Source organism: Kwoniella dendrophila, chromosome 7 (genome assembly GCF_036810415.1).
Source record: "Kwoniella dendrophila CBS 6074 chromosome 7, complete sequence".
NCBI classification, from domain to species: domain Eukaryota; kingdom Fungi; phylum Basidiomycota; class Tremellomycetes; order Tremellales; family Cryptococcaceae; genus Kwoniella; species Kwoniella dendrophila.
The window spans coordinates 1,390,615-1,406,655 of NC_089482.1; the positions used below are offsets into that span (position 1 = coordinate 1,390,615).

Genomic DNA, 16,041 nt, shown 5'->3' on the forward strand with positions numbered 1-16,041 from the left:
AACAATTCAACAATTAGAGGTGAAGGAAGAGCTCGCGGTATGAAATGGGATAAATTACGATAAATAAATTTGGGAAATAATTCCTGGTACAGCCTTGATCTGAGGTCTTCCTTTGAACCTCCTTGCATTCGCGTTTTCAGCAATATTTATGTCTTTATCCTTCTCCTATAAGTATCTTATTGAAAACAACCTTTTCTGTACTTTTTGGCTCTTCGCTATACATAAAAACGCAAGAAGGATATAACGCTGATAAACATGTCAGATACTCCACCTCATGCTGCTTCCACTAATGGACGTGATAGAACTCCAGAATTAGTTAGGTAAGTTATTACAGATCTTTATAACTTTTGATCTGACTTCAAGTAGAATGATCATGCTGAAACTAAAGCTGATGTACCTTTACCTTAATAGTTCCCGTGAGAAACGTCGTCGTAATGACGAAGAAGATGATGGTGATTCTCAACGTGATAGGTCATCGAATCAACATCGATCATCCAGAAGACATCGTGAACGAGACGATGAGGAACGAGAGCGAGAACGAGAACGAGATAGAGAAAGAAGACATCGACGACATCGTGAAGATGAAACTGAAGAAGAAAGAAGAGAAAGACATAGGAGACGTGATGAAGAAACTGAAGAAGAAAGAAGGGAAAGAAGAAGGAGAAGAGAAGAAGAAACTGAAGAAGATAGAGAAGAAAGACATCTCCGAAGAAGAAGAGAACGTGAACGTGATAGTCATCGTGATAGAGACAGAGATAGAGAATATGATGATAGAGAAAGGGATAGTCGAAGAAGAGGATCAAGAGGTGATTCAGTAGCATTGAGTTCTAGTAGAAGAGATAGATCAAGAGAAAGTCATAGATCTTCAACAAGTCATAGACCTTCAACAGTAAGACCTGAAGATGAAGGTAGACCAAATATAAAAGAAATGACAAGAGAAGAGAAACAAGCTGAACGTGAAAGACGTGATAGAGAAATGGCAGAAGAAAAAAGAGAAGCTGCTAAAGCTAGAGAAGCTAAATTTGCAGAGGTAAGTTTGACTTAGACTCTATCTGCAAATACTGAGTAAGCAGTAACCCAATATTGAATTTAAACTAACTTCTTACATCGTATATCTAGATCGATAGAGAACGTGAGATGGAAAGAAGAAGATTAAGAGATGAAGAACGAGGTGGTGGTGGAGGAGGGGATAGATCACCTGCTTTACGTAGAAGAAGAGGATCACCTTCATATGATTCACCTAGAGTAAGAGATCAAGCTACAGCATTATTAGATGAAGTTGAAAGAGAAAATAGATCAATTTTCATTTCACAATTATCTGCGAAAATGACTTCACATGATTTAGGAATGTTTTTTGAAGATAAGTTAGGTAGAGGTGCTGTAAGAGATGCTAGAATAGTCACAGATAAAGTTACAAGAAGGTCAAAAGGGTGAGTAAGACGTATTAGCTTTTAATCTTTTGCTGGAAGGATATCAAGCTAACTATGTTCTGGAATCATAGTATCGGTTATGTGGAATTGGATGCACCTGAACTTGTTACTAGAGCTGTAGCGGTAAGTTATGCAGACCACTGAATCTGTAAATTACAATGCTCATTTACTCTTTACAGCTCACCGGAACTATCGTCATGGGTTTACCTATCAATGTTATGCTTACTGAGTCTGAGCGAAATAGGGAAGCTCCAGGATCATCTACCGCTCCGTGAGTCAAATTGTGTCACATTTCTGTACTCTTCGCTGACATTCCTTACAGTGTCGCCGCTACCTCTACGCAAGCAGCCCGACCTGCGGTCACATTCGGTCATACTTTCCCACCTTTATCAACTGGTCTCGCCTTGCCTCCCGGATTAGATGTTGACGCCCATAGAGACGCTGCTATACCTTTCCACAGATTATACATCTCGAATGTCGCTTTCAGTCTTTCGGCTGATGATGTTAGACAGGTGTTTGAACCATTTGGAGAGATAGAATTTGTTGATTTACATATTGACTTTGTGAGTTGAAACATCCTTATCACTGGCCCCGATTGTATGCCTGAACTGACGTCGCCTTCACAGTCTGGCCAGAAGAAAGGAACAGGTTATGTGCAATATAAAGAACTTCGAGCTGCTCAAATGGCTTTGGACGCTATGGCTGGATTCGAATTAGCAGGTAGACCAAGTGAGTTTTCTGATCCAGAGTTTGAGCCTGGTCGACAAGCTAACGTTTCTCCCTAGTCCGAGTGCAAACCGTTCAAGATCGAGCTTATGTTGCTACTGAGCAAATCGAAGATAACGGAAATTACGGAACTAGATTAGATGCAAATCAACGTCAACAACTTATGTTCAAACTTGCTAGGGCTGAACCAACTGTTAATCTGTCTTTATCCGCACACAAACCAGTAGCCGTACCGTAAGTCTTGAACCTGTTCGTAAAAGGATATGAGCTAATGTTATCGCTTTCAACAGTTCCAAAACACCTCAAATGGCTCCTACGCCGTTCATCATCGTTAGCAATATGTTTAATCCTGATGAGTAAGTTAGCTTCTTACTGACTCTGGTCTAAAGTAGCTGATATACGTTCAATAGGGAAACCGAGCCCAACTGGGATCTTGATTTAGCAGAAGATGTTAAAGGTGAAGTCGAAGGTAAATACGGTGCAGTGAAAAGACTCAAGGTTGAGAAGATGTCAGCGGTAAGTCAGCTTCCGAAGCAAGGTCTGTCTTGAGTGAAGCTGATATGTTATACAATAGGGAGAGGTGTATATCGAATTTGGTGCAATTGACGGTGCAACATCAGCTATAAAAGGATTGAACGGAAGATTTTTCGGTGGAAGACAACTACAAGCTTCTTATATCTCTGAAGCGTTATTCAAAGCTCACTTGTAGTTTTAACTTTTTTTGATTTAGGTAGTTTGAATTGACTGAATGAATAGGTTTGCTAAGAGAAGTTATCGTGGGGGATAATCATATGTTCACACTTCTTTCGTTAAAACAGGTTGACGATCCATGTCTTCTTCTTACATTGGTCAAATATCAAATATATTGGCAGATTGAGATGAAACGATGAACATACAGGCGAGTCTCTTCTTTATTCCCACGTGTCTCCTGATCCTTATGCATATCAAGGCTGGAGCCTTTTGTTATCATGAATGTGATTTTCTATGTATTGCCATGTAGTAGCTGCTATAACTAATGAGAGTATGCCGTTAAATATGAGATCTGGGTCTTGACGATGACGTTTGTTACCTCTGATTATCGGTGACTTCCGCATTCGTAATATCGGCGGCGCAGTAAGTAGAAGCTAAGATACGAGGAATGAGCAAGTAGATGTAGATCCATTGAAATAAAGGATATTACATATAAGTTGCGTACGACAAGTTCAACCTCAACATAGATAAGACAACCACAGTACATTTGACTAATAATTACTCGGGATATATTCAGTAACATCTATACAGCAATTTAATCTTCTCTATTGTAGCTGTTTCAACCGGTTTGACCAATCTTCCATCACAATGGCATTCATATTTACCAATTTACTCAATTGGTTAAGGTCTTTGTTCTTCGCAAAACACTTGGAAGTTACGATTGTCGGACTACAGGTAAGTTTGTGTTTAAACTCCTCCCAATTTGATATCTGAACAAAACTTAGAATAATATTCATATATTGCTTTATAGGCTAGTGGTAAAACATCTTTAGTGAATGTATTAGGATCAAATCAATGGTCAGAAGATGTTGTTCCTACTGTAGCATTCAATTTAAGACAAGTTAGAAAAGGTAATGTAACTATGAAAGTTTGGGATGTAGCTGTAAGTTCTACATTTCTTTCGCATATTGCTTACAATCCTGTTTATTTTTGAATGAGCTGAGATTACTGATTTATAACAAACGGTGTCTATATATATATATAATTAGGGTCAACCGAAATTTAGAGGAATGTGGGATAGATATTGTAGAGGTGCTGATGCTATAATGTGAGTACCATCACTTCATTAGTCATCTCAGTTGTACAGACATATTTGTGGTAATAAGCTGATATTGATTCTTGTTGATTGATATGGATATTACAGATATGTGGTCGATGCAGCAGATGTAAGTCATAATCCTTTCTATCCTATAGAAGTATAGCGAGAAATAGTATCGTTTCTGTTTTAGGTTAGTAGAATCATTCAAATGGTTACTGATAATATCATTTGTTCTACTTTAGCGATCATCAATAACGACATCAACATCAGAATTACACGCTTTGTTAGCTTTACCCGCATTAGCATCTGTACCTTTACTGGTATTGGCCAATAAAAATGATTTACCTAATGCTATAGGTGTTGATGAATTGATAAAAGAGATGAGATTGGGTGATATTGGTGGGAGAGTTGTTTCTGTAAGTACTATCTATATTGTATCATAGACGGAAATTCATGTCTCAAATAATGATTATCGAGACTGAAGAAAGGTCAAGTACGTGCGCTAACAAAACCCATTGTTAATACTGATGATGATAGTGCTATTCTACAAGTAATAAAACGAAACATAATTTGGATATCGTACTAGCTTGGTTAACTCAGCGAGCACATTAAGCTGTTGCTATCACATTTCAAATCTCGATATTTACCTCTGATGATTTCTTCCCTGTATTCCCATATATACCTCAAGATCATCCCATGCAACTGCACCATCACCCACCGATGATCCCGATATCAACATGCAAAACAGCTTTTCTCCTCACATTTACGATATCAATACTGTATATGTAGTCTCTTATGATTGTTCCAACATCAAATGTACAAAATAGAATTATAAGTTTTTAGAACGATTAAATGATTATGCATTTGTTGTATCCTAGCCTACTATAAAATCTAAAAGTTATGCACTATTGCTACATGTTATGGTATTTGTAATATGCTATTCCTTTCTATACATCTATATTATTCGTATTTTGACCGCCTTTTGGTCCCTTATTGCCATTACCTTTCGCTTTTCCTTTTCCTTTTGGTTTACCATCTTTACCATATCTATTCCTTGTTGGTGCTTGATTAGGATAATGTTTTTTCCATGAAGGTAATTCGACTACAGGTTCTGAGGGGTAATCATTGAATTTTGACTTATCATTGGTCACTAGAAAATTTCAATGTAAGATATCAATACAAAAATTTATATTATCTAGACGATTAAACTATACCGGGTGATGATAATAAACAAAAAAGTCAAAAACTTACACCATGGAGTTTGGATATATTGTTCATCTATATCTCTTATTTCAGGTAACCAAGTTTTAACAAATTCATTATTTTCATCATAATCATTGGCTTGTTTAATTGGATTAAATTGTCTTGATGACCTTGAATCATTTCCTACACCAGCTTGATATTGCCAATTTCCCCAGCTAGATGAGACGAAAAGACACAACAATTAGATGCAATTCCTTCGTGAAGTTAAGTCTCATGTTAAGTAGTAACTCACTTTGAACAAGTATCATAATCTATCAAATGCATTTCGAAAAATTCTGCACCAATTCTCCAATCGCAATATCTAATTGAGTGAGTAAGAAATGATATGAGTTATGAAACGGCTTACCATGTTTAAGGCGGATGTAAAAAATATAAATTTCACTTACAAATCTTTTGTGAGGAAACTAGCAACATTCTGTCTACCTCTATTTGACATCCAACCAGTTTCGATTAATTCTCTCATATTTGCATCAATAAAAGGTACACCAGTTTTACCTTCACACCATCTTCTAGCAGGATCATTTGTATCATTCAAATTTGATTTATTCCAATCTGATGGATTCGGTCTTAATTCTTGTGGATAAGTTGAAATTTGTGATGAAAATCCATCAGGATTAAATAATGATGAATTTGGATGTATTTCATCGTTTTTGATGGTTTTTTTATTATTATATGAATCAGTTAAAGATGTCTTTAATACTGTATACTGGAAATAATCTCTCCATAATAATTCAAATAATATCCCTATTATCATAATGAATAAAGCATTTATAAGTTTCTTATAGCCTATACAATAACGATATGACCTTATAATTATCGATCGTAATCATTCACTCACAATAAACATTCTTATATACTTCTTTATCTCTACCTTGATCTTCTAACAATTGACCAACTCTCCATCCAATTGTCTTAGGCGATAAAGAACCTAAAGATAACCAAGTTGAAAATTTCGTTGAAAATCCTTCACCTAATAAACCATTTCTAGTTTCTTTATATTTTTTAGCTTTATCACCACCTTTCCAACCACTACAAACTTCTTTGCCGATATAATCATTTATTCTTTGTAATCCAGAAATTTCTGATCCGGTAAATGGTATAGCAGAACGATTGTTCAATTTCGGTAATTCATTTTCAATCTGAATTTCTTTTGACCATCCTCCTACTTTAGGTGGATTATCAATTAAAGGTTTGACCAGTTTCATATATAATCCTTCTATTTTATCTAATTCATCCCCCTCCAACACAAATCCTCCATCACCCTCATTCAGATCAATCTCCTTTAGGTTGATATTCGGAAAGGGTTTCAATTCTCCATCATTCACTTTAATCTTCAGGTGATCGTTATCGTCTATTTCAGCAGTCTGTAAAGGTGGTAATAACATTTCATTCAATCCTATACCTAAGCCTTCAACCTTCTTCCTAAATTCCGTATATACATCAGGCGTCTTCGTTTCAGGTTTAAAAGGTAGATGTTGTGGAGGTATCAACGTTTTACTATCATTAAAAGTGAATTCTAATTTTGACCCTTTTTGTTTTAAACTGTTTTGTACTCTACGATAATTTGAAATTTCTTCTAATGAGTATTCCCTTTGGGCATATAAACCTTCTATTTTACCTTGTTTTTCAGTTAAAGCCTCTATCAATTTAGGTAAGATTTTTTCAGGTTTTCCAAAAGCGATTAATAAATCACTACCTGAATTTCTATATGATTCTCTTAATCCATATACAGCTTCTAATAAGAATTTTAATCTATATGGTGAAGTTCTATGAAACCCACTTAATCTGGATAAAGGTGAACATCTAGTTTTTTTCGGTTCATATTCTAAATCTGTTTCTTTCACTTGATTCTCACTACTTTTATTAGAGATTGGTAAAGGTGATTTAATTGTAGAATTAGGTAAATTTGATAAATCTAATTGACGTGAATCAAATATATAAATAGGTAAAAAATGTGTTGAGTTATTATTTGGTGAATGAGATATGTCTATTGAAGGTGAATCATGTACACGTAAATCCAAAGTATGATAATGAATGAATGTATTCATGGTGGATGTGGTATATGTACGTTTGATGGAAACAACAAAAGGAGTTGAAACTTTGGTGAACGATAAATGTATAGAACGTAGAAAGAGCATCAAAACGAGATTAAAAGGAAATACATGATGAAAAGCATAGATTTCAGAAATGTATATTTTTTGCTGATGCTCTATGCTGTTCTTGATAAAAACTAAAACTCACAATCGATCGATATCTATCAATGATTATCTACCCCACAAACAATCAATCTACCCCGCACTCATTCGTCGTCATCAATCATCGGCTTCACGCGTGTTGTGGTCCCTGATTCTGCTATCAAAGCTCTGGTGTCGGAAAGTTGAGTTTACACATACACTCCGAAGAATCAGGTATTTCTACCGACATCAAGTATTCCGGGAAGTAGACGGTGGAATGTTTTCCCTCATTGCAAGGATAGAGTAGAAGAAGCGCATACTTGTTATTGTATATATACACCTCGTCCCCTTGAGAGTCAGCTGCGTGCTTGTCAAATACTTCAACTAACTTGAATCATTTCACTGTACAGAACTCATCGAGATGACACCAAATATAGCTTTATTGGGTACAGGTACATTTGCCAAACAATCATATTTACCAGCTTTATTAGACCTTCAAGGTGTAACTCTAAATGTACATAGTGTTTGGTCAAGATCGGAGGGAACAGTTAAATCGTTTATAGACTCAATCAAAGATCAAATTCAAGATTCCAAGGTTAATTTGACACCAAAAGTAGAATCTGGTGATCAAGGTCTGAACAGTATTTTGGCCAATAAAGATATTGATGCGGTTTTAATTGTTTTACCGATTACATCACAACCTGAAATCATACGAAAGTGCCTCAAAGCAGGTAAACATGTTTTGAGTGAAAAACCAATTGCAAAAGATGTTAAAGACGCTAAAGCCTTGATCGATGAATATGAAAGAGATTATAAGTCAAAAGGTTTGATTTGGAGAATTGCCGAAAGTGAGTTAACGCAATCCAGGTATTTTTGCTATGCTACCAATAGCTGATTTCTCGATATGATATCGTACAGACTACTCTCATGAACCTCTTTTACGAGAAGCGAGTGAACTCATCTCATCAACACCTGAGTTAGGTCCGATTTTATTTTGGCAATTGAACATGCAAGGTTATATTGAAGATGGTTCAAAATATCATAAAACATCTTGGAGAACTATACCAGATTATCAAGGTGGTGAGTATCCAATTATTTATGACCAAACCTGAGACCATAAGGTAAAAAGTTAGTCTTATATATTGATATCATACTTCTATAGGTTTCTTGTTAGATGGTGGTGTACATTGGACAGCATTTTTAAGAACTGTATTACCTGAATCAGCTAGACCATCATCAATAATATCTGTATCATCATTACATCGAACACACTTATTACCTCATGATACAATTCATGCTATTTCTTTACCTTCCAAAACAAAATCTTATACAGAATCTCATGGACCAAAAACAAAATTAACTACTGCATCAAATAAAGAAACTGAAATTCCTGGTGAAAGTATTGGTAAATCTTATCCAACAGGTCAAATTTTATTATCTTTTGCATTACCTGATTTACCTAAAGATAAACAATCTATAAATGGATTAAAAATTAATTTTTTAAATGCTCAAATTGAAATTCAATCTATTCCTTCTAAAAGATCATATCTTTTAGAAATCACTCCAGCTCAAGGATCAAATGTTGAGGCGATAAAAAAGGAAGGTTTAATGGTTGGTGTGAATAAAGAAATTGAATTATTCACAAAAGCAATTTCAAATCTAAAACAAAATCCAAATGATATCGAAAAAGAAAATGATCAAAATTATAATCATGGAAAACCATCTGATGCTTTATGGGATCTAAAAGTTTTACAAGCTATGTTACAGTCTAATGGTAAAGAAGTTAGTGTAGATGATTTAGTTTGATCGGATAACTAGTCAGAATATTATGTAGCTATTATGCAGTATGTGTTGCTCTACTAATTGGAATTTCGGAACGAATTCGAACAGCCAAATGCAAGCTTTGCAATGTTGTGCACGATATAGTACATTGATTTGCATGTTTTTTTTGGTTATTCTCATTATCTACATAAATTCGTTTGATTATTTTTGATTATATATTATTTCTGACGGATCATTATCATGAGACTATATTATACTTAATACACATTGTTCGATTATTATTTCTCATTAACTATTATTCTCCTCTCTTTTTCCCTTGCGAAGCTATATTTCGCTGACATTTCGAAATTATTGATTTGAGGATTTGGTTGATTTACTAATTCCCGAAGCTAATATTCCCCACCTACTTTACCACTAACGCTACTTCCACTTAAACTACCACCTTGTCCAGCCACACCACCTTCATGGACTGGATGACCTAAAGCAACACCTCTGTCACCGGTGGCTCCAGCGGCGAGGTCATTATCACCCAAGCCGGTCGAAGCAGTTTGATGACCGCCTGTACCAATACCATGATGAGTACCAGTTGTATGGGTGCCAGATCTGAAACCACTAGTAGAGGTTGAAGTGGGGCCACCATATTCGTCGTCTTCAGCAAGTGCACTCTCATCATTTGGACCGACTTCTCTAGTTTGAGGTAAAGTAGGTGAATGTTTGTTACCTCCGCCAATGTGGAATTGAGCTAAATGAGGGTGTCGATCTTTACCTTCTGGTAAAATGTTGATTGCATGGGTCAAGTGGTGGTGGAGCAATTCCGATTCACTTTGAACCGACAGAAAGTATTGTCAGCTATGTACGCAGGCTCTTGTTTAATACGTTTGATAGCACTCACCCCTTGGCGCCAATCCAGTCTTTATCAAATTCGAACTTGATGTAACCTGATTTAGGGAAAACTTCTGGCTTGTTAGATCCTACTCCACTTGTATTCTCGCCGAGTGCTGATTGAGCGAAATGAGAATAGTGAGATAGGATCTATTCCAGTAGCCTGATATCAGTTTCTACCATCCAACGTCATCTTTAAGTTATTTGACATGTTTCACTCACAGGTACAGTAACCCAACTACCTTCACCTTTCTTACCACCACCATTAACAATTTTTGACTTATCGATTGATCCAAGAGGGATAACAATACCACCTAATTTTGAGCCATTGATGATACCTGGATAACCTAATTCGGCGTTATGGTTAAGGTTTGTAGCACCCATTTCATTACCTCTTGCAGTAGGCAACATTTCACCTTTAGGTGTTTGATCAATAACTCTTTCCTCTTTACCACCTCCTAGACCTGCACTTCCACTTGTAGTTGTATCGACCGTAGCAGTATTAGTGTTTGGCGATGAAACTGTATCGGTATTGATAGTTTCTGAGGTATCTTTGCTATACGCTGAAGATCTTCTGAATAAGTTTTTCATCTTACCAATTAATCCTCCATCTTCTTGTTCAGTACCGCCCTCAGTTCTGGTACCAGACGCAGCGGTTGTCGAATGTGAAGGCATAGCATGAGAAAGTGGAGCAGGAGGTGTGGTAAGTACCGGGTTGGGTGGTTGAGTCAAAGGTAAGAGAATGAGGTGGGACTGTTGAGGAGAATTAGTCAGCTTATATCGTAATACGGGTACAATGTCATGTTTAAGCAGCCGGTGTAGCCGAGCTGACGAGAGGCTGTCTTGACTCACCTCAGTCACACCAGCCTGAACTCTCCAATACCATTTACCTTGAAGATTGTTATCATCTTCTCTTGCCATACCGGGAGTACCAGTTACACCACCACCAACATTTTGTTGCTCTTTATTTGTACCGAAAGATAATCTTCTTCCACCTAATCCTACTCCTGGCGCAGTATTACCTCCACCAGCAGCTGTATTATCAGTAGAAGAAGAAGTACCAGTACCGAAACTCGATTTTCTTCTATTACCACCTGATATGACTCTAGTTAAAGCATTACCACCATCATCTGAACCGAAGGATCCAGTTGATAATCTTCTTGTTGCTTTTGGATCAGAAGGTGGAATGATGTGAATATGTGCTAAACATGGATAAACATTTTTAGGATGTTCAGTAATTGATTGTGCTTGTGATGAAGATATGAACTCCATCTTGGTTGTTGTTGCTTGAGTGTTAGATTGTACTAGTTGCTAGTGTTAGTTGGTTACAAATCGACTCGGATAGAGATAAGGAATAAAGAATACTCGTGAGAAAAGTAAGAGATAACAAGTGGAGCAAATTGTGAGCTCATCTTATATGTGAATATAAGTCAGAATGAAGCTGATCATGTCATTTTCCGACGTCACTTCTATTCCAAGCTTCTGAACCGTCAATCAGTCAGGTGATAGTTGCGCTACAACAGAACTAGATTTGATCAATCAACTGCAGATCTGTCATCTTCTCATACACTTAATCCACTCAAGGGAGTACGAAGAGTTTGTTCAAAGGTAGTGTGACCTTCCTTTGACTTTCAATCTAAAATGAAGAGTTGCAAACCTAATCAATTCATCCAACGTTCTCATACCTCTTGGCTTTTGCACTTACCGCAGATGATGTAATGTTTGGATTTTAGTGGATATTCCCATCACCGGGAAGGGAACGATTATTTACTCGCGTCTATTTATTGCATTTTATCCTGCTTGCCTCGGAGTGATAAGCGTACTCCGCAGTAACGGCTGAACGGCCGAATATTCAGGTCAACCACTAAATTACACCATGGCTGATTTACACCTAACAAAGATCAATTCCAATAGCTCGTCTTGACCTGACCTTATACCACTCTTTGAAACTTTACATCCAGCACAGAAGGGCATGCTCAAATTACCAGTAGTATAGACTCTGTCAACTTGCTCAAAATCTTGTCCTGCGTTTCCCGACTTTCTCGCAGGAAGAGCACTCTTTCAACCTACCCTATGCCCCCTCGTCTACCATCTCGACAATGCGTCGAATTGGCTCAACTGGGCTTCCTGCTACCATGGATGGGACGGCCTACCAGTCATACATTGTCAGCTTCTTCTGGAACATCATCAACAAATCATGCCGAATCCAGTCGAATGGCTTTGGTACGGAATGCCAGTACAGCCGTCTATACTAAATCGCTCTCTCGACAACAAAACCAACATTCCACTCTAACACGTCAATACAATACCTCACTAAAACATAATGTGCAGCCGCTCTCAATCATTAATGAACACCTCTCTTCGCCAAATCCACCACCGCCTTCAACATTGTTAACCTTACTTCAAGCGGATCTTGAACAATTAACGATATCTTCCGGAAAGGCTTTATCTCAGTATTGCATACGCATGGGAGACCTGAAAACTTATAGAGCTATATGGAATTTGATGGGTAAGAAGAGGGTGATATCTGCCTCATTAGTTAGAAAACAACTGTCCCAGAGGATTCCTTTTCAATTTCAGATGAAAAGAAAGGTTTCAGAGTCAAACAAAGAGAAATTATATGTAAATCTATCGTCAACAAAGGTAGGAGATATTGCCAAGTCAAAAAATAGTATCAGACCGAATATATGGGCAGTCAATATGTATCCACCATTACCTGTATTATCCTCAAAACAATATACGAAACAAGAATTAATCAATCATATACATCATTTGATACTTCAAAGAGAATCACCTGATTTTCAAGAATCATTAGGTTTATTGAAGTTATCGGTTGACTGGAAAGATGTTACTTTGAATAAGTATGAAAACTTAGGTCTATTGCATTTATATCTAGCTTATAACAACAAGTTAACCTATATGAAAGAAGATAGATTAGATGGTTTAGAATTAGTATATACATATTTAGAAGAGTTCAAATGTGCAAAAATTAACAAACAGACATTGCATTTATTGGTAAAATCCATAATATCTATACCTTCACCATCTGCTACTGTAACCCAATTAGACTCGTTAGAAAATAGAATGTTAGCTATAATATCATATTTTTTAGATAAATTCAAGATTACTCCTGGACCCGAAACGTTTAGAATATTAGCGAAATTCGCATTCGATTTTAGATTAGATAAATTGGCTGAATTTACTTGGGAAGGTTGGAACAATTCTCTAAATGAATTATCGTTGTCACTATCATCATCTCAAAATTCAAATCCATATATTCGTTCACCATCATACACTTCTCCAGCATATTCAACTCAATACCAGAATAATAACCCGAATCAAGACCTTAGAATTAGGTTTAAGAGGATAGGTAATAAACAGAAAAGATGGACTAATGTCATACGATCTTATGAGGAAATAGGATGGATAATCAGATCGCAAGAAGAAGTAGGGGTGAATAGGTCAAATGAATATAGTTGGTTAGGTGAACAAGGTAGATTGGAGAAATTGGCTTATCAGACCCAACTGCAGAAGGAGAATGAGCAATTATTGGTAGAACAAGATGTCAAAGTGGAGGAACTGAATAAGAGTCTAGCGGGCTTGATGGTCAATAATAATCAAACAGAAACCGAAATGATTTTGGAAGAGATTCAACAGCAACTAGGAGAAAAACAAAGTATAATAAATAATCAAGGTATAATACAAACTATTGAAGAGGAAATCATCCCAAATCTAGTTAAAGCCAAAGAGGAATCGCCTGAAACGATTGAAACCATTAACAAAGAAGGCCACTTGCCTATCGAAGTTGGTGTTAGTGCCAATATAACTTCAACCGATACATACCACGAAGACAGTCCCAAAACCCCTTATTTTGTTATAATTCGAGATGGATCAACAGTCAAGATTAGATCAAAAAATGAAGACCAAGAGTCAGGTTTTTTGGAGCTCGATGGGATTGATGATAAACCTGTATGGGAGTAAGGGGTCGATCTGGGCAGTTGGTTCTTTTATGTACCATGCATTATATCGTATAAATTCTATTTCATTGATATATCTCATCTATATGACCATGCAAAATGCCAAAGAAATGCAATATATATCAAAAAAGATGCAAATTAAAACATATTCTACTTTAGTCTATCGCATATTGACTTATCCCCCTATAAGTTGATGCAAAATCTATAGATTACCTTTTCTCAATTCTTCTTGGATAGCCCATTCTACACCTTTTTCAACATCATCACAAATAACAGTTGGTTTATGACTTGGTTTTTCACCATGTTTATCATGAAATACACCTGTTCTAACTAAAATTGAATTCCAACCAAATCTATTCGCACCGTCAATATCAGATAATGGATTATCTCCTACCATATAAACATTTAATTCCTTATTTGAATTTCTACCAACTTGTTTTAAATATCTTCTTAACATTAATTCAGAAAATTCATATGTCGCTTTAAATGGTTTTCCAAATTGTTTATAAGGTAGTTCTAATCCTGTTGTGGACTTTACAAATTATAAAAAGGTGGTTAGTATACCTCCTTATATGTAATGTCTTGAAATACAATAAGCTCACTTTATATGTAGCTTCAAGACATAATCTAAATGCACCTGTACCTAATCTCGGTATTGGCCATGAACTAAAGTAGCGAGAAACTGTTGATTAGCCGAGTCGAAGCAAAACAAAATCACAAGAATCGTTCTTCTATCACTCACGATCTCCATTCAACATCTGCATTACTCATAACCAATTCAACATCACCACTCAGATCAGCCCTATTATGACCTTCTCTTCTCGTACCAAAAACACCTTTATCTGAAGACAATAAATCTAATATTAATGTTATATCTCTTCCCCAGTCCCGCGTATCATCAAATACTAATGCTGCTGAAAAGGGTATCTGAGAGAAATCTGCTGGCTATTCAAAGGAATTCAGCAACAGCACATTGTTTCACGCATAGATCAGGTCATGCGAAGAAGAAATATCAACTTACTCTGACAAAGCTTTTTTCCTCCTCAGTCAATTCTGTTCTATCCCATATATCAGGTTTCCAAGCTATTATATCTTGAGGTATATAAGGATGTTTCAATCCATATCTAGGGGGAACGAGAACTATAAAGGTCTAAATCACACCAACTTCGTGGATGGACAACTTACGATTCAGCAACCCTCCTACAATTTTCACCTTTACCGCCAACTACTAAAACTGGTTTATCCTTGTATTTATCTACATATTCTTTTATAGGTGTATGACTTTGAACTAGTTGGTTCTCTGTCAACTATATATCATATGTATCAGCTTCGTTTCTAAACGATTTACAACTGTCGCCTGAAGTGGATGTCAGCTTACCTCTACCCCTAGTTCTCTAGATAATGCCGCTCTTCTCTCTTCGTCTGGTATACCACCTCCATTGGTTATCAGTAAGAATGGTATGGGTCTGGGTAGAATGAACATTATTTAATCAGTTTCAACTGCTGAGCTAGCATGGCCATATGAGAAGAACTCACTTGGGTAATCTACCTTCAGCTCCTGAAAGAAATCTCAACACTCTTTTAGCTTGCGGTAATACATTATGATGACCTTGTTTTAGTACACCGTCCTGGGAGGACAAGGACAAACGTCAGTTTCGGTTCGAAGGTAAATAAATATCATCAGATCTTCGCGTGGACCGAGTGTAAGGGGATCGTCTCCAATAGAGAGCACGCTATTACCAGACATACGATGTCAAACGCGAATGCCAATTTATCGGGAAAAGGTGTTGTTTTAGCTATTTATACGGATTAACCGGGATTTAGCTGTATATTATCATGTTGATTTTTCGATTAACTCACCATGTAAGGCTCTTTTACCAGCTACGGTGGTAGATACCAATCTACGTACACTCCAAGCTGACCTCAGCATGACCAGTGATTTTACCTGTGTATTAAACAAGTTGAGAAAGAGAAAGTTAGAAACAGAAGAAAACACACAAAAAAACATTGAATCGACT

General features: G+C 36.6%; 7 protein-coding genes across 7 annotated transcripts; 4 read left to right on the plus strand and 3 right to left on the minus strand.

The window, feature by feature from the left end:
* Positions 1–255: 255 nt before the first annotated feature.
* On the plus strand, positions 256–2,865 carry L201_005721 (uncharacterized protein; the record flags this gene model as incomplete). Its single annotated transcript, XM_066221450.1, has 11 exons — positions 256–320; positions 412–1,030; positions 1,120–1,430; positions 1,502–1,553; positions 1,610–1,701; positions 1,753–1,993; positions 2,057–2,159; positions 2,216–2,390; positions 2,447–2,512; positions 2,567–2,672; positions 2,731–2,865. 11 exons carry the CDS (start codon positions 256–258, stop codon positions 2,863–2,865), a joined length of 1,965 nt encoding a protein of 654 aa, XP_066077547.1.
* A 629-nt stretch (positions 2,866–3,494) lies between these two features.
* On the plus strand, positions 3,495–4,557 carry L201_005722 (uncharacterized protein; the record flags this gene model as incomplete). Its single annotated transcript, XM_066221451.1, has 6 exons — positions 3,495–3,581; positions 3,658–3,789; positions 3,896–3,954; positions 4,051–4,072; positions 4,188–4,361; positions 4,483–4,557. 6 exons carry the CDS (start codon positions 3,495–3,497, stop codon positions 4,555–4,557), a joined length of 549 nt encoding a protein of 182 aa, XP_066077548.1.
* Positions 4,558–4,892: 335 nt separating this feature from the next.
* On the minus strand, positions 4,893–7,256 carry L201_005723 (uncharacterized protein; the record flags this gene model as incomplete). The annotated part of the gene is made up of 5 exons (XM_066221452.1): positions 4,893–5,095; positions 5,197–5,363; positions 5,441–5,509; positions 5,595–5,952; positions 6,047–7,256. 5 exons carry the CDS (start codon positions 7,254–7,256, stop codon positions 4,893–4,895), a joined length of 2,007 nt encoding a protein of 668 aa, XP_066077549.1.
* A 547-nt stretch (positions 7,257–7,803) lies between these two features.
* On the plus strand, positions 7,804–9,188 carry L201_005724 (uncharacterized protein; the record flags this gene model as incomplete). The annotated part of the gene is made up of 3 exons (XM_066221453.1): positions 7,804–8,230; positions 8,301–8,462; positions 8,545–9,188. 3 exons carry the CDS (start codon positions 7,804–7,806, stop codon positions 9,186–9,188), a joined length of 1,233 nt encoding a protein of 410 aa, XP_066077550.1.
* A 365-nt stretch (positions 9,189–9,553) lies between these two features.
* Positions 9,554–11,318, minus strand: L201_005725 (uncharacterized protein; the record flags this gene model as incomplete). The annotated part of the gene is made up of 5 exons (XM_066221454.1): positions 9,554–9,986; positions 10,057–10,196; positions 10,269–10,799; positions 10,899–11,053; positions 11,108–11,318. The coding sequence occupies 5 exons, from the start codon at positions 11,316–11,318 to the stop codon at positions 9,554–9,556; spliced, it is 1,470 nt and encodes a 489-aa protein (XP_066077551.1).
* An 801-nt stretch (positions 11,319–12,119) lies between these two features.
* Positions 12,120–14,027, plus strand: L201_005726 (uncharacterized protein; the record flags this gene model as incomplete). The annotated part of the gene is made up of 1 exon (XM_066221455.1): positions 12,120–14,027. The coding sequence occupies one exon, from the start codon at positions 12,120–12,122 to the stop codon at positions 14,025–14,027; it is 1,908 nt and encodes a 635-aa protein (XP_066077552.1).
* Positions 14,028–14,225: 198 nt separating this feature from the next.
* L201_005727 (TIGR01456 family HAD hydrolase) lies at positions 14,226–15,953 on the minus strand (the record flags this gene model as incomplete). The annotated part of the gene is made up of 9 exons (XM_066221456.1): positions 14,226–14,555; positions 14,626–14,689; positions 14,766–14,968; positions 15,045–15,147; positions 15,209–15,330; positions 15,402–15,489; positions 15,560–15,651; positions 15,773–15,819; positions 15,884–15,953. The coding sequence occupies 9 exons, from the start codon at positions 15,951–15,953 to the stop codon at positions 14,226–14,228; spliced, it is 1,119 nt and encodes a 372-aa protein (XP_066077553.1).
* Positions 15,954–16,041: the final 88 nt, after the last annotated feature.